Source organism: Macaca fascicularis, chromosome 20, assembly GCF_037993035.2.
Source record: "Macaca fascicularis isolate 582-1 chromosome 20, T2T-MFA8v1.1".
NCBI classification, from domain to species: Eukaryota; Metazoa; Chordata; class Mammalia; order Primates; family Cercopithecidae; genus Macaca; species Macaca fascicularis.
Genome location: NC_088394.1, coordinates 17,468,496 through 17,489,389, shown reverse-complemented (window position 1 = coordinate 17,489,389; position 20,894 = coordinate 17,468,496). Strand labels below are relative to the sequence as shown.

The 20,894-nt window shown below is 48.2% G+C and overlaps 1 protein-coding gene across 2 annotated transcripts in view; it reads right to left on the bottom strand.

Moving 5' to 3' along the window:
- The window catches only part of XYLT1 (xylosyltransferase 1), a 371,169-nt gene extending 356,345 nt beyond the window's left edge, over positions 1 to 14,824 (bottom strand). For both annotated transcript variants that reach the window (XM_005591807.5, XM_074027812.1), the window contains exon 1: positions 14,270 to 14,824. In XM_005591807.5, coding sequence (XP_005591864.3) covers positions 14,270 to 14,635 — 366 coding nt within the window. In that variant the 5' untranslated portion in view covers positions 14,636 to 14,824. The remainder of the gene's footprint in view (positions 1 to 14,269) is intronic.
- Between the last annotated feature and the right edge of the window lie 6,070 nt (positions 14,825 to 20,894).

Genomic DNA, 20,894 nt, shown 5'->3' with positions numbered 1-20,894 from the left:
TGGAGGCCGTCACTCCAGCTTCGCTCTGTGCACACAGAGGATGGGAATCACGGTGAGGTCTCTTCTACCACAGCCAGACTTCCAGCTTCACAGATGCCCACGTCCACAGCCAGTTTCACACTCGACCTTCTTTTACAGGCAATAAGTCACTCTGTGCATTTTATGTGGTGGTTTGACCTTCGGCAATTCAATTCACTCACTGCAGGGTCTCAGTGGTTCCATCTTTGCAGGGGGCAAACAGTACAAACCTTTTTTTTTTTTTTCTTGAGATAGGCTCTTGCTCAGTCACCCAGGCTGGACTCCAACCACGGCTCACTGTAGCCTCAACCTCCCAGGGTCAAGTGATCCTCCCACCTCAGCCTCCCAAGTAGCTGGAACTACAGGCATACTACCATGCCCAGCTGATTGACTGTTTTATGTTTTTGTAGAGACGAGGTCTCACTATGTTGCCCAGACTGGTCTTGAACTCCTGGGCTCCAGCAATCCCCCAACTCCTAGGTCTCCCAAAGTGCTGGTGTGTGCCACCATGCCCAGTAACAGTGCCAGCTTTCTGGCAGTGCCCTTCTGAAGAAAACCTAGTGAGAGTTGTTTGGTTACATCTTTCTGTGCGGCACACACATGGCATTTGACACGCAGGCTCCTGAGTCACGCTGGCTGAGCTGAAATTCCAAGTCTGCTCTGTGACTGTGAGTGATTTCTTACCCTCTCTATGCCTCAATTTCCTCATCTGTACATGGGAATACTATCAGCAGCCACATCATGAGGCTGATATAATGATTAAAATGATAATCTAGGAGACGCTGCTTAGTACAGCACAGCACCTGCCATATAGTGACATCCAATAGATAATAGCGATTATTATTATTATCATTCTGAGAGTTGCAAACTCAAATCCCAACAGCCATCTTGTAGGTAACACAGATAAGCAAAGTGACCTGGTGGGCCCGTGTAGAGGGGGCAGCCACATCCCCCCTCACTCAAATGGTTACCTCTGGGAATGAAAACCAGAATTTCAAATTTCTTAATAGGCACTCTAAATTTGATGTGGATTGGAAATCACTGATTTTGGCTACCAATTTAAGTTTTGATTTTAAAATTTACCTTTTCTTTAATTAAGAAAGAAGGAGGAAGAGGACCCCATGCTGTCATTATTCCATCTGGAGCCCAGACCTGACTCACAAAGCTCTAGGTTTCCTTCTGGCTTACGCATTCCCCATCGCTGCTTTCTAGCACCCACTTTCGTTGGAGGGCTGTATCCGCCTGCTCACTCCAATAAACAGTCAGTTTCCTCGAAATGCTGCTGTTGTGCATTTTTTGTTTGCTTTCATCCTAAAAGAAAGCCAAACAGGAGTCAGCCTCTAGGCCGAAGAAGAATGAATAACCTAACTTCTACCCATTTCCAAAAACCCAGTCTTTCACCGAACATCCTTCCTTAGGAGATGTTTAGCTTAACATCTCTCCCTGCTCTCTGTCTTTAACTCACCTTCTAAACAAGAGAAAATCAGACGTCACAATTTGAAAACTATCCCTCCATAGGATTACAAGAAAAAGCAGGCAATAAGAGCATTTTACATCGACAACGGAATCATCTGCAATACTCGATGACAAGCAAAGGGGGTTCTCAGTGTCTTTCATAACAGCTGCCCCTTTTGAGCTGGGATAAAAGAAAGTGCAAAAGAGAGACAATGAATAGGCTTTTATTTCAAAGAGAACATCTGCAAAGCGTGGTCCTCCATTAAAAAATAAACAGAAAACAGCCACTAGTCTGGGGGAAAAAAAATAAGATTTCCCACTACATCTCTAATTAATAAAGCCCCATTTCACCAGGAAAAAAGACGAAGAAGAAGAACTTTTTCACATCCCCAAAGAAAGGATGCTTAATGAGGTAACTGTTGTATTACTTGATCCATCTAATCTGGTTTTAATACTATCCTTAAATAATGTATACATTAGCTTTCCATTACCAAAAACATTTGTTTATTTTATGAACGTGAGTCTGGTTGAGAGCTGAGACTCTGCAAAATTATCATGCCGTCCTTGGGCTCCCGGCTTTTATTGCTTCTCCCCTCGCTCATTATGAAATGATGAGTTGTCTCCGTTGCCCTTTTGAATTGCTGCTAACGTTGCACTGCGGTTCTGTTACCCTAGTTCTGAATAGGAGAGCCTTGGTTCAGGGTTAAGTTAATGCAGTCATTACTGGCCCATTTGGGGACCCATTCATCATGCTAATTTCATGTCCAACACCTGGAGGACTAGAGTACAAACACTCAACGCGAAGCAAATGCACAGTGAATCCAAAAGATGCACATGAAATGTCCAGACCTCAGTCACAGAAGACAGGGATGGGGAGCCTCTGGGACCATTACTTTCCAGAATTCTGGGAGCAATGCAGACATCAGAGAGGGCCTCCAATGGGCAATTCTTTTCCAATGGACCCAGAGCACAGTTCCTCCTAACATCTAACTTCAATCCTTTCTGCTTGAACTTCAGAACAAAACAGTACAGCTGTTTACCAGAGGAGCAAAGACTCTTCAAACGGGTTGAGTTGACATTGACCAAACCTTGGCCATCTCAGCACTTCCTTGACCATCATTAACCAACCAAGTTGCAATCAGAATTTGAAATCCAGTTAGGGTTTGCTTATGTGTTTTCATTTTGTTAACCCCACTTCTTCTTACTTAAATGCCACTTTACCTGCACGTTAAACAAGAATAGTGTTGAAACTGCCGTTTTGACTGGCTGGTTATATTTCTGTATTTTCCAAAATATACATTTAAAGAAATATACAGCTATTAATAATTTCTTTAAATATTCATCCAAGAAGCAGAAGAGAGGTGCATCCGGGATGTTGTCGGTGCTATGACTCCTGGTCTAGGATACTCAGATGTGTTCAGTTTGTGAAAATTCATCACGTTGCACCTTTAGAGTAATGTTTATATCATATGGGTTTGTCAGGAAAAAAGCAACTAAAAGAATGTAGGCAATATTTAAGAAGTGAGCCAGACATGGTGGCTCACGCCTGTAATCCCAGCACTTTGGGAGGCTGAGGTGGGAGGATCACTTGATCCCAGGAGTTCCAGACCAGCCTGGGCAACATAGCAAAACCCCACCTCTTCAAAAAATACAAAAATTAGCCGGGCATGGTGGCACGCACCTGTAGTCCCACCTACTCAGGGGGCTGAGGTGGGAGGACTGCTTGAGCCTGCAAGGTCAAGACTACAGTGAGCTGAGATCAAACCACTGCATTCTAGCCGGGGTGACACAAGGAGTCCCTGTCTCAATAAATTAATAAATAGATTTAAGAAGTGAATAAATGTTGTACAGATATGAAGAGCAACTCTTTATAAAAAGCTTTTAGAGAATATCTACCCCTGTAGCACCTCCAACCACTAGTGCATCAAGATTGGTGTCTACACCATATTTTGGATTCCTGGGGCTTGTTTAGGACTCCTATGGCAGAAGGCATGATCCAAAATAAATCCTTACCCCCAAATAAGTAAAATAAATCCACCCATCCAAAACAAATGCTTATCCACAGCTCTTTCTTTTTATACAGCTCCCTAATCGTTTCCTTCACTGCACTTATAACAATTTGATTTTTTGCAATGTTCTTGTTTGTTTTTATTGGGAGGTCATCCTGTCCCCAAACCATAAACGGCATGAGGGTAGGGTCACATCTGTCTTTCCCCTCGCTGTGCATAAGGCCTGGCACACAGCAGACCCCAACCAATATCTGATGAATGAATGGATGAGCAGGTGGGAAATTTCCAGCGGATTTCACTCATTCATTCTCTCCCTGTTCCCCGCGGGTTACAAGACGCTGTGAGGAAGGCAGACAACCCCGTCTGAACACTCCCACATTCTGCTGCTTGAAGACATGAGCCCCATCTTCCACTCACATGAGGCTTTCTGAGCTTCAAAGCACTTTCTCATCTGTTTATCAAATTTAATCCTCACAACCCAGGGAGGGAGGTAGGCTTATTAGCATCATCTGATGAAGCGCCAAAAAGACACAGAGATGAAAGTCACGGTCCGTCCCTGACAGCGTTGGGACCAAGCCAAGGTGCTCAGGAATGTTCTACTTTTCCACCCCCCCCCCTTGTCTCTCAAGACTCCCAACTTTCCAATGCGTGTTATTGGGGGACAAGGTCACGGGGAACACAGAGGGAGGGGCAGATGAGTCAAAAGCAGCCTGTCACTCACACTGCCTGCAGAGGGGAAACGGGTTTATCAAATTGCAGAACGCATGATTCTATTTCTGTCGAGGACATTTGCCTTCAGGATGGCCTCATGTTTATAAGAATTTGCATATTTTGGGTCTCCACCACCAGCTAGGCGAGGAGGGAGACTCCATCATGCCAGGGCAAGGCACAGGCAGTCAGAGGCAAATAAGTGCAGTGAATAAGCCACATGGGAACAGGGTAACCACAGATGCTCAGTTTTACGTCTTCATAGTAAACACAGAGGTCTTCCAAATGGGCTGCAAACTCAACAGCCAAGAGAGGCCAACCAGGTGGCACAGGTGACAGGAGAGATCTTGGGGGGACTCTTGGGGACCCAGTGGGTCTGCAGTGTCACCATTCCTCAGCGTGGCTGTTTAACGCCAAGCGAGCACCATGGACCCTGTATTGCTGGATCTTATGACTTTTAAAAGAATTCCAAAAATCTACACTGTCTCACGGCATATCCTAATCTTTAAATTCCAGGGCCTATTTATTCTAGCACACTGTGTGGGCAAAATCAAACCCACCCATGGGCCATGGATTTGAAAGTCCTCCTGGCTCTAGCAAACATCTCCTATCATGCGGCTGCATCAGGGGGCAGAGCAGAGCACTGACCATGACCCAGAGCTGCGCCTCACCATCAAGCCCTGCCAGGAAGGTGCCTTATGGCCCCTGGGCTTCAGACGAGGACACTGAGCTCCAGAGAGGCAAAGTGCCACACACCGATGATGTCCGACCACTGTCTTCTTCCTCAACATCACACGACCCTCCTCCCAGGCCCCACAGCATCTGCCCACCTGCTCCCCTGGATCATTTCCGGGGTTGTTTCCTCAGCTACAAGAAGAGCTTGGGCCCCATGAGTGGAGCAGCCCAGGCCTCATGGACGGTTCTGGGATGGCACAGACCTCAGGGCTCCCAGGGCTCTGAATCATATTACTTACTCCTCGCCCTGACCTTCCCAGAGGACACCTCCCTTGTGTGTTCAAGAGGTCACCATGAGAAAGGGTACCGGCTAGGATGTGAGAGTGATCTCCCTAGAGATAGGCCACTTATCAGCACGGGCGCTAACTCTTGCCTGCCAGACTGGTCCTCCTGGAAGGCAGGAGGCACATTGGTCCTGTTCACCAAGGTAGTTCCAGTGCTGGACACAGGGACTGGTACCTTCTAACTGCAGGAGTGGAGGATGGTAGACAGGTGGATGAATGGATGGATGGGTAAGTGGATGGACAGATGGATGGATGGACAGAGGACGGATGAATGGACTGATAGATGGATGGATGGTCAGACAGATAAATAGATGAATGGACTGACGGATGGATGGATGGATGGATGGATGGATGGATGGATGGATGGATGGACAAATGCATGCATAAATGGATGGAGGGAAGGGGAGAATGAGGGGCTAGAGTCAACAGACTTACTGAACACAGCCTTTGGAGACACCACCCAACTTCAATTCCTAGTTTGGACACTTCACATCTGTGTAACTTTCATCCAACTTATTGCCTTAGTTTTAATTCTTTCAATCAGTAAAACAGAGACGAAAATAATAGCTCTTAACTTGCCAGATGTTATAAGGATTCAATAAAAGCATGTCTTTTTAGTCCTTCCACAGTGTTTGGTGCATTCAATAAATGCGAACATTTGCATCAACCTCTCAGTCCCACAAACCCATCTTAAACCGAAACTACGCCCCTTGTGGCCAAAAATTATGGCAAAGCGTGACCTGCGAGGAGAAACAAATGCCTCACACCACATTACCTCATCAGCATCCACTGACACATTAGCCTGGATTAGATGTCCACATATGCAGTAGTCACCTGGCTGGGACAAACCAGGCCTGGGACAGGACAAATCCATTCATTGCCCCTAGATGGCCCTGAAAGATGAGTCACCCTCATCCACACACACAAAGCTTGAGAATGGGCCCCACCCCTTCCTCATCTGGCAGGGTGTCTGAGTTCGTAGTTCCTGATACTAATAATGCCAGTGTCCAGGTTCAGGGCTAAGGTGACACCCCGCCCCACACCCATCTTCTTTGTGATGCCTCTGGCTTCCAACCGGGGGGACGGGGCAACCGAACCCAGAGGGCACGTGGGCACCATCTGATGAGCATCTGCGGGCAAACGGGTAGTTTCTGTTGCAGGCGGAAGGAAGTGTCCACAAGATGATCCGCACTGCATGTTCGTTGAGATAGCTCTCCAGCGTGCTGCAGACCCAGGCTCCCAGGTACAAGTGGTGGGTTACTCAGTGGGCCAACCACAGAGCGGTCTGAAGGAATGGAGCAGCAGGAAGTCTGCTGTGGTTGAAAGAAAAGCCAATTTCCCTGGCCAAAGAACCCTGCACAATATCCTCTTGCTCCCTCCTCCCCTTCTCCCTTGGTTAGAGAGAGCTGAATTCAAGACTCCTTTCTCTAGCCAATTTCAAGTTCAATTCTTGACTGCTGAAAATATAATAGTACACAGCTTGAAAGATTAAACGAGTTCATGCACAAAAAGGGTTTAAAACAGTGCCTGGTAAACAGAATAAAAAACCCAGAAATAAACCCACTCTTTTACATCAACTCATTTTTGACAAAGGCATCAAGAACAGACGCTGGTGAGCGCAAAGTCTTCAATAAATGTGCTGGAAAAACGGGATAACCATTCCTACGGATAACCTTAAGACTGAAACTAGGCCCCATCACTCACCATATACAAAAACCAAATCAAAATAGATTAAAGACTTAAATCTAAGACCTGAGACTATGAGACGACTAGAAAAAAACAATGGGGAAACACTTCAGGACCTTAGCTTAGGCAAGAATTTTTTTGGGTAAGACCTCAAAAGCACAGGCAACAAAAGCAAAAACAGACAAATGGGATTATATCAAGCTACAAAGCTTCTGCACAGCAAAGGAAACAATCAACAAATAAAACAATCTACAGAATGGAAGAAAGTATTTGCAAACTACCCATCTGACAAGGGATTAATAACCAAAATATATAAAGAACTCAAACAACTCTCAACAGCAAAAAAACACAAGTAGTCCAATTTTTTAAATGGGCAAAAGAGCTGAATAGATATTTCTCAAAAGAAGACATACAAATGGCCAATAGATATATAAAAAAATGCACAGCATCACTAATCACCAGGGAACTGAATATCAAAAGCACAATGAGATACCATCTCACCCCACCTGAAATGGATTTTATCAAGACGACAAAAAATAACAGACGCTGGTGAGGACGTGAGAAACCGGAACCCTCATACGCCATTGGTGGGAATGTAAATTAGAACAGCCACAATGGAGAAGAGTATGAAGGTTCCTCACAATCTAAAAACAGAACTACCATATGATCTGGCAATCCCACTACTGTGTCTACACAGGAAAGGAATTAATTATCCAAAGGAAAGGAAATCAATAAATCGAAGAGCTATCCGCACTCCCATCCTTACTGCAACATTCTTCACAATAGCCAAGATATGAAATCAACTTAAGTGCCTATCAATGGATGAATGGATAAAGAAAATGTGGTGTACACACACACACTGGAATATTAGTCAGCTGTTAAAAAGTGAAATCCTTTCATTTGCAGCAACATGAATAAACCGGAGGCCATCATATTAACTGAAATAAGCCAGCTACTTAGAGACAAGTATCCCATGTTCTCACTCCTATGTAGGAGCTAAAAAAGTGGACGACAAGAAGACAGAGAGTAGATACGTGATTAGGTGAGTGAGGGGAGTGGGGAGGAAGACAAAGACTGGAAGGTATAAAAATCCAGTTAGATAGAAGGAATAAGCTCTAGTGTTTGGCAGTCCAGTAGGGTGATTATCGTTAACAATAATCTATTGTATATTTCAAAATAGCTAGAAGAGCCGGGCACAGTGGCTCACATCTATAATCCCAGCACCTTGGGAGGCCGAAGTGGGCAGATCACCTGAGGCCAGGAGTTTTAAGACCAGCCTGGCCAACAAGGCAAAACCTCATCTTTACTAAAAATACAAACAAAATTAGCCAGGTGTGGTGGCGGGCACCTGTAATCCCAGCTAATCGGGAGGCTGAGGCAGCAGAATTGCTTGAACCCGAGAGGTGGAGGTAACAGTGAGTCAAGATTGTGCCACTGCACTCTAGGCTGGGCAACAGAGCAAAACTCTGTCTCAAAAAAAAAAAAAAAAAAAAAAAAAAAAAAAAAGAATAGCAAAAAGAGAAGAATTTCAGTGTCTCTGACAAAAAGTAAAGCTAAATGTTGGAGGTAATGAATATCCCAATTACTTTGAGTTCATCATTACACATTATGTGAACCTATCAAAACATCACATGTACCCCCAAAATATGTACAACTATTATGCATCCATTTTTAAAACCACCTAACACACCATAACTGCTATGCGAGCATTATAATTATTATTATTATCATCATCATTATTATTACCCCTGTATTTGCATCATGAGTTAGGGGTCTGATTCAATGTAAATTGCATGTCTGTTTCTTTTCTAGGGTTGGTACCTTTTTAGGAATCTGCAATAAGAAGTGAGAAAAGTAGAACAAAGATTTTTGAGACTGGGCAAAGTGGCTCAGGCCTGTAATCCCAGCACTGTGGGAGGCCGAGGCAGGCAGATCACGAGGCCAGGAGTTCGAGAGCAGCCTGGACAACATGGTGAAACCCTGTCTCTACTAAAATACAAAAATTAACCAAGCGTGGTGGCGCACACCTGTAATCCCAGCTACTCAGGAGGTTGAGGCACAAGAATTGCTTGAACCCAGGAGGTGGAGGTTGCAGTGAGCCGAGATCACACCACTGCACTCCAGCCTAGGTGATAGAGCAAGACTCTGTCTCAAAAAAAAAAAAAGATTTTTGGGAATGGCATGGTTGCATTTAGGGTTTTTCAACAAACCATGCAAAAGAAACACAACTCAGAAAGGTGGCATCTTTGGAAAGGGGCAGGTCTGGGTTTGGATCTCAGTTCTGCTACTCCCCAGCTCTGTGAACTTCATGAGCAAGCAGCTTCACTTCTTTGAGCCTCAGTTTCCTCCCGGGGACAGGAAAAGTCCTATCCCACAAAGTTGGAAGAAATCAGTGAGACAGTAAGGTAATATTTACAAATCCCTCCATTATTCCTGCCATGTAACAAGCCATCATAACATCAGTGATTTCTAGCCGGGTGTTCTTAGTTTTAACTTTTTATCAGTTGTATAATACCGTCTTCCTTCCCAGAATTTTTTTTTTTTTTTTTTTGGCAGCGGTGAGCATTTAGTAACCCAATGTATGCAAAATACCTAAAGGATGCCTGGCACACAGCAGGCACTCAATAAATGTCAGTACTCCTTCCTCTACCACATTCCGTCCTGCTCACACAGAAAGAGCTGTATTCATTCTACTGCCTTGGATTTACTCGCACCCTATACTGCGTGGGAAAATGAATAACTGCAAGAAATTCCTTATTTTCAAATATACCAAGAATTTCCTCTTAAGAACAGCTCACTTTTGAGCACTGATTAGGCCCACACGAGTTCACATATATTGCTACATTTCGTCCTCATACATCCCTATGAGGTAGCTCAGATTCAGAGGGCCAAAATTACAGTGACTTGCCCAAGATTAGAGGCATGAGAAAGGGCCGAGCCAGGAGGTGAACCCAGGTATGTCAGGCCTGAGGGTACTGAACGGAGGCCTCTTTCATTGGCGCTGGGGCCTCGCACACACTTCGTGGGACGTTTTCTCCTGTTCCCACCCCCTTCCTTAGAATGTAGGTTTTGTTCAGATCAAGTTTGTTTTTTACTTATTTTTTATTTTCCCCAAGGCATTCTCTCATTGTTTCTGGTAGACGGGGATCTGGGTCCATAGAAATGGGGAAATGCAAAAGAAAGAGAAAGAAAGATATCATAAGTGGCAACTCTTAAGGCAGCACTGGTCAAAAGACAGAGACTTTCAACCTCACCTGTGCAGTCCAACAGGTGTGCGTGTTAAGTTCTTCTGCACTGAAACACTCATATAGATGGATTTATGACCTTATGGATCATAAACAGCTCTGGAGTGGGGGGTGGGGCAGACTCTTATTTCAGAGATATCCCTAAGGATATCTTTGCTTTCTGAGGTACACACACACACACACACACACACACACACACACAATGACGCGATGCTAAGCATCTGCTTTAACTCAAGCCGCCAAATTTCCTGTTCTATTAAAACCATGAATCAAAATTGAACAGTCACCAGTAAGTAAGAAGTTATGCCATGGCTGGCTTCCTAGGTGAAAAAGAGCAAGCGTTTCACCACCCAACCTTCTGGAAGATTTTCAAAAAATGAATTGATAAACTATAGATATGTTAGAATTTATCTCACAAACATATCTATACCTAGGTATATAATTTCTACTTTATCTATTTTAACATTTTCCAGTATATGATTTAAACAGATGGCAACATTTGCAGTAAGATAAATATTATTCAATGATGCATATTTCTGTATACAAAGTGTAATGCATCGCTCAAGCAAAATAAAACTCCATTGGAAGCGTGAAAAAAAAAAGGGAACCATCAATAAAACACCCTGTTTTCTGTGGTTGCAGAATATTTGGATAGGAAGAAAAGCTACACCTCTGAGGCTGTTAGAAGCAGAGGTGATCTAAAGCCAGTGAACCGATCTTTCAAAGTCACAGTTGATGTCTAAAAAAGTCCTGAGTTATCTGAGTAATGTGAAGTATGAGGAATTTCTGCCGAAAAATCAACATTTCAAAGGGGTCGGATAATACAGAAACCCCATTCTACTTTGTGTGCTTATGTGGGGCGGCAGGCAGGGGGTGGGAAGGGTAATAAAAAATTAGATGTCTTAAATGAAACTTACTGAGTAACAGTTTATCTAAGCACACAAGCAATAAATGTGGGGACTTCAAGAAGAGAGTCACTAAGGGAAAGAAAATAAACATTCATTACATTAACACACACAGCTCTCTTTCATTTTCTCCAAAATCTATTCAGAACCTGTAGGCTGATCCTCATGACAGCTCTCCCAATATTTTTCCTCCCTTTATAAGGGAGTCTGTCTGTTTCTGAAATTCTGAGATGACAGTAAAATCCACAGTTTACTGGAGACCCAGTGAAGGAATCAGAGTCACAGCCACAAAACAGCTGCAATCCACCCAATAATTCTAATATTTAAGAGCTTTGAAAGAGGCTGAGAGGAAAAGGAGAGCTTGCAAATCTTCTATGGACATGCCCTCTGACTCTTTCTACTTGAGAAACGGGGTGTTTCCTCTTGGCTTCTTAAGTGCACCAAAAATACAATCAGGGCCTTCCACCGAAGCACAGCTCCCCAAACATAAAAAGGACAAATGCTCTGAGGCTGTGGGCATCAGGAAGCAGGAAGATCTGGCTTAGGAAATGCCCTCTACACAATGCCCGCCTGACACTCCCTGCAACACACCCACCAGCAACCCAGGACACAGGTTCCCCCCACGTGCAAGAGCCAAGACTGTCTACCCACCCCATATCCGCCTGCAACAGAGCACTGAGAGAAAGCATCTTCTTCTAAGCATGTGTCTAAGCATCTCTCTAAAAGAGCCATCTGGAAAATCACGGGGATTTGTTTCTTTAAATGTCCCACTCCTGAATCTCCCTCCAAAGCATCATCCTGGCAGCCCCAGCAGGGTTTGGAAACAAACTGCACATTTCAAGGGCCTCTATTGCTTGTAAAAAGGCCTGGTCCTCTCCTTGCCTGCAACCCAAGCTCCAGCTATACCAGACTTTAGGAACAGCCTGCCCCCTTCTGGTCTCCTGGAGCTCCATGGAAGGGCAAGAACTGGGTGGGTACAGACAGAGTAGGACAGACCCCAGGCTCCATCCAGCCAGCCTGTCTGTACTGTGATTTCAGGATTTAGCAGGCTATGCAGTAGGTGTAGGGGGAGAGGAAAGAAAGGAGAGAGACAAGCAAATGAAATAAAATACAAATCCCCGAAAGACAACAGTCAACAGCATGGTAGACAGCTACCAAGAAGAGAAGAGAACCAAAAAAAAAAAAAATACATAAATGTCTACCTTGGAAGGTAAAGAAATCGACACTAGGACATGCAGGTTTGGGGAGAGTAACTGAACTTGCAGTTGGAAACGGAGTTTCAGAAAAGCAAAGCAACTCCGCTGCTGGAACTGAAATTCCAAAAGGAAGTAAAAAGGAAAATAGTGTGTTCCCACCTACCTCCCCAACCGCAGATCTCTCAGAGGCTGAGCTGGGTGTGAGAGAGTAAAACACTGAGCCGAACACACAGACAGGCTGGGGATGGATGCTCACAATGCCGGGACCTTATGAAGAAATCAGCTAGCCTTGCCTCCTTCCTTTTCTTCATTTGTTTCAACAGGTGCTGTATGCATCCTAAAGGTACCTCCTGAACCGACTCTGAATCCCAGATGCAAAGCCCCAGGCTTCCCCCACCACATCTCCCCTACACCTTCCTACACTGGACCAGCAGGACATGCCCCACAACCCTCCCACCGCACCTCCTGGGCTCTGGATGCACAAAGATCTTCTAACTGCATTTCAGCCAGAACCCATCCCTATCAACTCCAGGAGTTCAAAGGCAGCGTTTCAGAGTACCCCTCTCTGTAAGAAAGAGATCACAGGACACTAGGAATGTTCTGGTTCTCCATCAGGCAGCTCTGGCCACTATCCTCCCTGCAAACGAGGGAAATACTTCTCCCCGCTACCCACACGGCAACGTGAAATGCCATCACTTCACGTCTTGGGACTGGCTCAGCTCGCAGGCAGGAAGAGCTGCACTCCGGCAGAGAGGGTCGCACAGACTCCGAAGAAGTTTAGCAGCTCACAAAGCATCACGCTGTGTACGAAGGCAGTCTTCAGTGAGGACTTCCAAAGTGACAAATGATAGAGCTATGCATTCAGTCCTCAGGATCCTGAAACCATCCCCCCTGGTGTCTAATACCCTTTTAGCAGCTAGGCAAACCCTTGCAGACAAGTAGTGTGCCGAATAAAGAGACAGACACACAACATATTGGCTATGCCCTAAGGCAGAACTCACGCCCCTGGGAAACTGAGACCTTGGCTCTGAACTGAGGACTCCGGCCTCCCGCCCCAGGTGCTCCTAGTTCAGCAGGCTGGGCAAGGCAGCCCAGAGAAGGTGGGAAAGGTATCCCTGGAGAAGTTGGGGACAGGGTAGGAAGACAACTCAGTTCCCCACCCAGCCACCCAGACGGCCCCAGATCTGCGGAAGAAACAGTTTCAGAGCCCTGACTGTTCACACCCACGGAGGGCAAAGTAATCCCACAGGAGTAGAAGCCCTGACGGTGTGGTCGGACACACAGCTGGTGACCCGAACCGGCCGCAACAAGACAGAGAGACAGAGACAACCAGCTAGGAGAAGGAGCCATGCCCTGAAACTGGAGATGGGGAGGAGATAAAGTCAGAGAGGGCACGGAAGACGGCAAGGTTAGAGACAGAGAAGGTGAACACGGAAGGCTCAAACATCCAGAGAGGAGAAACAGAACACCCAAAGTAAGACCAGACACCCCGGACTGAGTATTGATTCAGGGGCATGGTCAGGGACTTGGGACGCCCAGCTCAGCCCTCGTCGCAGGCCAGGACGAACAGAGGGCTCATCTGTCTGCATCCAGCTCGGCAAAAACCAAAGAGATGCTGCTGCGACAACCGCCCAGGATCAGCGGCTGAGGATCCGGCGCGATCCACTCACTCAGACAAGGGAGCGAGGCACCAAGACCCACACGCACGGAGCAAGTCAGCTGGGGTCCCCAGCAAGAGTGTTGGGGAACAGGAACCCAGCCAGGCTCCGGTAACCCCCAAAGCGCCCCCACTGGAGATAACTTCCCCCAGACCCCAAAGGGTCCGTGTTCAGACTCTGAAAGGGGCAGCCCACGACCCCTGAGCCTTGGCAGGGACCCCACCCGACCGCCCCGGGCAAGAGGCGATGTGGAGTCGGTAGGCTTGCAGAGTCCCAGTCTGATGACCGGGTTCAAGGGCTAGAGGGGCGCGGGGTCGGGCTGCCTTCTACCCTCCCTCGCCGCGGGGCGCGAGCCGAAAGGGCATCTTACCATACCCCGGGCGGGCAGTGCCCCCCGGCTGGCCAGCTGCTGTGCCCGGGGTTCTCCGGGGCCGCCTCCCCGCGCCCGCGCCAGGGGCCCCCGTCCTCCTCCTCCTCCGCCGCCGCCGCCTCCTCCTCCTCCTCGGGCTGCAGCCGGCTCGGCGGGCAGGTCCCGGCGCTCCCGGCGCGGGGCCGGGGCCGGGGGAGGCTGCTCTCCGCCGCCGGCCGCTGCGCCCCCGCGGCGCTCCCCGGCCCCGGAGTCGAGGCTGCTGAAATTCCACACGACCAGCGTCTGCAGCAGCAGCACCGTGAGCGCCGCGAGCAGCGCCGAGTGCGAGCGCCGGGCCAGCCTCCGGGCGCACGGCGCCGCCACCATCTTCGGAGCGCGGCGGGCGAGCGGGGCGCGGGGACCCCGGCGCGCTCCGGGCCGCCCCCGCGCTCCCCGCGGCTCCCGCGGCCGCCGACTGCCGCTCGGGCTCCCGCTCCGGCCGCCGCCGCCGCCTCGGCTCGCCGCTGCTCCTCCTCCGCCGCCGCCGCCGCTGCTGCCGCCGCCGCCGCCGCCGCCTCCACCGCCGCGGCGCGGAGTTTTCAGACGGGCAGGGACCCGGACGTCACCAGGAGGAGGAGAAGGCGGGGAGGCGGGAGCGGGGAGGCCGCGGAGGGGGGCGCCGGGCACGCGCTCGGGGACTGGGCGCGCAGGGAGGGGCAGGCGCCTAGCCCGCGCGGCGCCCCCTCCCCACACCCCTGTCCCCGCTGGAGGGGAGGGTGATGGGGAAGGGGCCGGGGAAACGCGGGCCGGGGCGGAGAGGGCGGGGCCTGGGGGCGGAGCCGAGAGAGGAAAAGGAGGAGGGATAGGAAGGGGGTGGGGGCGATCAGAGAAGACAGACACCCCTCAGGACGAAGTGGGAGTAGGATGGGGGGCGAGGGGGACAATTCCCAAGGCGGAAGAAGAGAGGCACGGCAGCAAAACAGGGGAGCTTTGGTTGAGGGTGGGCCCGCTCAGAATCTAGGGGAGGTCAGGAAGAGAGGGGGTCCCGAGGTCCTGTTTTCCATGTGGGCCGCTGGCAGGAGGCAGTGCGTAGAGGAAGCTCCTGGCCCCGGAGTTCGTGGTCCAGGGATCTTCTGTCGATACCAGACCGGTTGGCAGGTGGACACGTGAGAAACATTTCAGGAGTGTCAGAGCCACAGTCTGATCCCTTCATCCTGGGCTTGAAGGGGTGGGGAGGAGGCTTTGGGTGAGTTTCTGGAGTTAATCAGCACAAGCTCCGTGAGTGACTCCTGAATCACACACAATCCCCGGTGCCAACGATGTACTAAGCGTTCACTGAGTCACTTCTCTGGTCCCTGAGGACTCACAAGCCAAAAGACTCCAAACCCGGTTGGCAAGTGGTTTAGCGGCAAAAGGGAGACCCGTGGAGTTACTCAACCTTCGCAAGATGCAAGCCCCCAAAAATGGCCCCAGAGCCTCCCAGCATGTCCTTTTCCCCATCCATCCTGAACTCCGCCTTCCTGTCTGCACAGGGCCCAGGTCCTGGGGAAACAGGTCTTGCTTTTGAAAGGGGAATTATTTCCCATCCAGACTGGTCTGTCCCAGTGACCTTGAGCCAGGAGGAGGAGGACTCCTCCCTGGCCCCAGGCTTTCTCCTCTGTGGATGGGGGTTTAGGCAGAAGGATCCCAATGGACTCAAATTTCATCCCGAGCCTTCTCTGACTCAGTCTTTCCAGTTTTTCCCTCCCTTGTCCTCTTGCCCAGGGCTTTATACACAGCAGCGCAGAACAGTGAGCATATGGGATGGAGCGGGTGTCCCATACGGGACCTAGCACTCTGGGAATACAACAGCAGATCAAATCCTCAGTTTGTGAATCGAGGACTTGGCGTGAATACTTAGCATCTTGTCTGCTGTGCTTTTTCACCTCATCCTAATTTACAAAGGGAAAGAAAGTGGAGTATAATGAAGGCTCATCAGACAATGAGGCAGGGAGTGGAAAGAGATTGTTTCATCCATTCCACAAGCATCCGTGAATACAAAGCTTGTGTCAGACACTGGGCCAGGTGCAGGCATCCAAAGGTGAATGAGGTTTAATCTCATCTTCAGCAAGCTTGAGGTCTAGAGAACCCTGATGTAGATGTTAATAAAATATAGTGAGATAGGCCTAGCCACCGTGGCTCATGCCTGTAATCCCAGCACTTTGGGAGGCCGAGACAGGAGGATCACCTGAGGTCAGAAGTTGGAGATCAGCCTTGCCAACATGGCGAAAACCCGTCTCTACTAAAAGTACAAAAATTAGCTGGTGTGGTGACACACACCCTGATCCCAGCTACTTGGGAGGTTGAGGCAGGAGAATCACTTGAATCTGGGAAGCAGAGGCTACAGTGAGCTGAGATCACACCACTGCACTCCAGCCTGGGTGACAGAGCAAGACTCCATCTAAAAAAAAAATATATATATATATATATATATATATAAAAATATATATATATAAATATATATATAAATAAATATATATATAGTGAGATAAGCATTGCTATAGAGATGTGCAAAAATGCTAAGGGTTCATGAGGGCAAGACGGGAGTAAGCACCAAGAAAATGCTTTCTGAACCCACGTAATTAACCAACCCACTTGCCTGAACAAGGGAAGTATAAAATTTCTGCTAGTGGGGGTTCTGAACTCCAAACCAGTCAGCCTTAGTTATACCTAAAGCTTAGCCAGGCATGTAGCCAGGCATACAGGCCTTCCCTTTGGGTCCAGCACCCCTAACCAGGAGCAAAAGACCAGAGGCAAGTTTCTAGGGCCACCAGTCATCTGTTTATCAGTTGGGGATATTTTGTTTACAAGTGATAACATCTATTACTAAGCCTTTTTTTTTTTTTTTTTTTGGACACAGTCTCACTCCATTGCCCAGGCTGGAGTGCAATGGTGTGATCTCCGCTCACTTCAACCTCTGCCTCTTGGGTTCAAGTGATTCTCATGCCTCAGCCTCCTGAGTAGCTGGGATTACAGGCACGTGCCACCACACCCAGCTAATTTTTGTGTTTTTAATAGAGGCGAGGTTTCACCATGTTGGCCAGGGTGATCTCAAGCTCCTGACCTCAAGCAATCTGCCTGCCTCAGCCTCCCAAAGTGCTGGGATTACAGGCATCAGCCACTGCACGCAGCCCTGTCTGTCTTAAAAATAGACTTTACTGGATCATGTACCTGAACATTGCAGAGGAAAGGCTTCAGGTGAAGTTTGATCCAGAAACTCAGAACTATCACCTGGGATTCCTTTTCTTTCCTTCTCTCCTCTCTGCTTTCCATGGAGTCTACCTTATTCTCTCTTGATGTCACATGATGCCTGGCCTCAGCGGCTGAGACCACTTTGTGTCCTGTATTCATCTGTAGCCCAGGGAAAGAAGGATCAGTATTTCCCAGGATTTTCCTCAAAGGTTCAGAGATTTTTTTTTTCTGATTAGACCAGCCTTAAGTTCTGGGTCACTCCAAGACTAATCAATGTGGCCAGGGAATTAGAAAATGCGGGTCAACTTGGCCAAGATCCCATATTTCGCCTCTGCCATTGGGGTGAAGCCAGCCTCCCTGCAACAACTTGGCTGCCCTATAGAGACCAGGGTCTGATGAGAAGGAAGAAGTGGGTGCAGGGAACAGATTCCATCATTTATTCCACCACACAGCCTCCTCGAGGCTACATGACCTTGGCCAAGTCACCTCCCCTCCCAGGGCTTAGATTTCTTTAGTGCCAAATGAGGGGTTAGAGGAGACAGCCCCCAAGATTTGACATGTTGCCACAACGCTTAGTGTCTAAGCAGAGCTTCTCAACCCAGCAGAGCCTGCTCTGGTGACTCTTGGCAACCCTGCCCTCTGGCTCATCTTTGCTTCAAGGTCTCTGGCCGCATTTTCCCCTTTAGCAGCAATGATGTTATCTGCTTCCTCCACACGGCACGTTTAACCACAGTCCTTTGGGGCCCACCCTCTGGCTCCGCTCCCTCAGGGGCCGTGGGCTTAAGGAGTGAGGTTAAGGATCTGGGCTCCAAGTCCCTGGGGAAAGAGAGTGGTTTGTTTATCTCAGACTCATAAAAAGCCACGCAAGAAAGAGGTTTAAAAGCTCCAGGCGGGTTATGGACACCATAAACAGCTTATGTGATGGTTTTAGGATGAAAAATCACCCGAGATTGGAGAACAGGAAGGCAAGCTTCTGGGGTCACTGGGGCTGTCTTCCTGCACCTCAAGAATCTTTGGGTAAGGAGGTGAGGCAAAGCTGAGATCAGAACAGCAGATGGCTTGGAGTGGGAGAAGGGCGTGAATGTTGACGAATCTGAAATGCACATACATCTCAGTACCTGGGGTGCAGTTGGTTTGGGCAGTGCCAGAACCCTCGGGAGCAGGGGCCGGGCATCATGTCTTCTAAGCCAAACCGAGCAAAAGTAGCCACTTTGCATTCGAAGCGGCCCTGCCTTTGGCTTCCCCTGTGGTGTAAAAGCGAGACAGGCAGAGCTTGATGTATAAGACAGAGCCGAAAGCACCGCCTGAGACGCCAGCGGCAGCCCTAGCAACAGCAGTGAGATTCCTTAGAATTTTTAAAGCTCATTCAGTCATTCAACAAAGATGTATTGGACCCTATTATGTGCCAGGCATCATGCTAGGCAAGCAAAATATAGGCGTGTAGAAGATTCCCTAAGGAACTCTGCTCTTAAAATATCGTTCCTAATCTCACTTGACCAAGAGCCAGAGCTCTAAAGAAGCCCCGAGCTGATCTGTGGGATTCCCTCCCCACCTCCACCCCAAATCCTGTGTCATCACCACTTTCCAGTGAAGGCGGAGTAAAGCAGTTAATAAGTCGTTTTCAGCTCCCTGGTGTGCCCAGCACTGAGCTGGGGGCTGTGAGAGAAAGTGGGAGGCCAGGGGGACAGGCGGCTTCTCTCTCAAGGAGCTGTCAAAAGCAGTCGGAGGACAAGACAGGCACAGGATGGGGTCAGAGGAACGGGCAGCCACAGCCGAGCCCGTGTGCAAAATGGTTAAGAGCCAGATTTCCTGGGTTTACTCAGCTCTGCTACTTTTTGACTCCGACTTCTAAGTATCAATTGTTTACCTCGAGGCCTCAGTTTTCTCGTCTGTAAAATGAGGCTGATAAAGGGGCCTTTCCTGTAAGTTTCTTATCAGGATTCACTGAGATAAGCCCATAAGAAAGGCTTTTTCCTATTGTGACTGACACATTGTAAGTGCTCCATAAATGTTGGATGACATGTGTTTTACTTCATTTATTTTTACGTATTTATTTTGAGACAGGTTCTCACTCTGTTGACCAGACTAGAGTGCAGTGGCACAATCCTGGCTCATTGCAACCTCAAACTCCCAGGCTCAAGCGATCCTTCGGACTCAGCCTCTCAAGTAGCTGGGACTACAGGTGCATGTCACCATACCTACTAATTTTTAATTAATTGTTATTAATTATTATGTATTTATAATTATTAGTTTTTATTAACAACAGTAGGGCACTGCCATTTATGACTGTCCAAAGGTATCCAGGGCTGCCTGGAGGAAGTAGCACTAAACCTCATCCTCGAGTTTGGCAGAAGATTGCATATACCCCCAAGGGTTAGGACCACATCTCATTCATCTCTACTTTTTCTGGTACTCTGTACAGTGCAGGGCACTGAATAAATTTTGGTGGTGGAATGAGCACTGATCATATGGGGCAGGCAGTAGTGAGCCTGGGATGCTGGCGGTTTGGAACCCAGTGCTTACAAGTTCAAGGAACCCAAGTTCAAACACCATCTCGGCAACTTGTTAGTTGTGTGATGTTAAGCATGTTACTTAATGTCACCAAACCTCGATACTCTCAACTGTAAGTAGTGAAGAAAAATAATATGTATGTTTTAAGGCTGGGGGGTTGGAGGCAGGGAAATGGGGCAGTGTATACAGCAGAGTGTCATAAAGTTTATATAAAATGACAGCACTGGCCAATCGCAGTGTTGAAGGAATATTAGCCTGATTACATTGGCAGGGTGGTCTGTAAAGCAATGTTCTCCCCTTGCCTCAATGCTCCTGCCCCAGGTGCCAGAGAGCTAGGGCTGGACATGCCTTCTACATTTAAATAAACCTCAGCCTAAGAGTTAAATTTAGCCAAATACATTCTTTTTTAAAATTTCAATCATGCATTTCTTTCTTTTTGGTTTATTAGAGCCTGTTTTTACCCAGACTCTACAAATTGACCCTGACTTTGCTCTTGAAAAATTAAAAAACTCCCCCTAGGTTTCACTTCTCCTTCAAGAGAGAAATCATGAACAGGTGGGTTCACCTGTTTCCAAGTGTCAGTGAGTGGTGCGAGGACGCCCTCCCAGCCCACTAGGAATCCCAGAGTCTCTCCAACAATCATTTGCAAGCACAGGGATTCCACATGGACGTCAGAGGAGCCAGGACCTCGAGTGCCCCTGGAGCCTCACCCACAGCATGCGAGGTCAGAGAGCCAGGCATCACCTGTACCTCTTTCCCCCATCCAAGAGAAAGAAACAGCCTCTGATCAGACACAGGCATAGGCAGTCGACAAACCCCACCAGGAGCCCAGCTGTGCTTCTGCTGAAATCCACAGGCTTCCAGGCTAATAATCTACCCAATGCATCAGCAGAGGGAGCTCTAG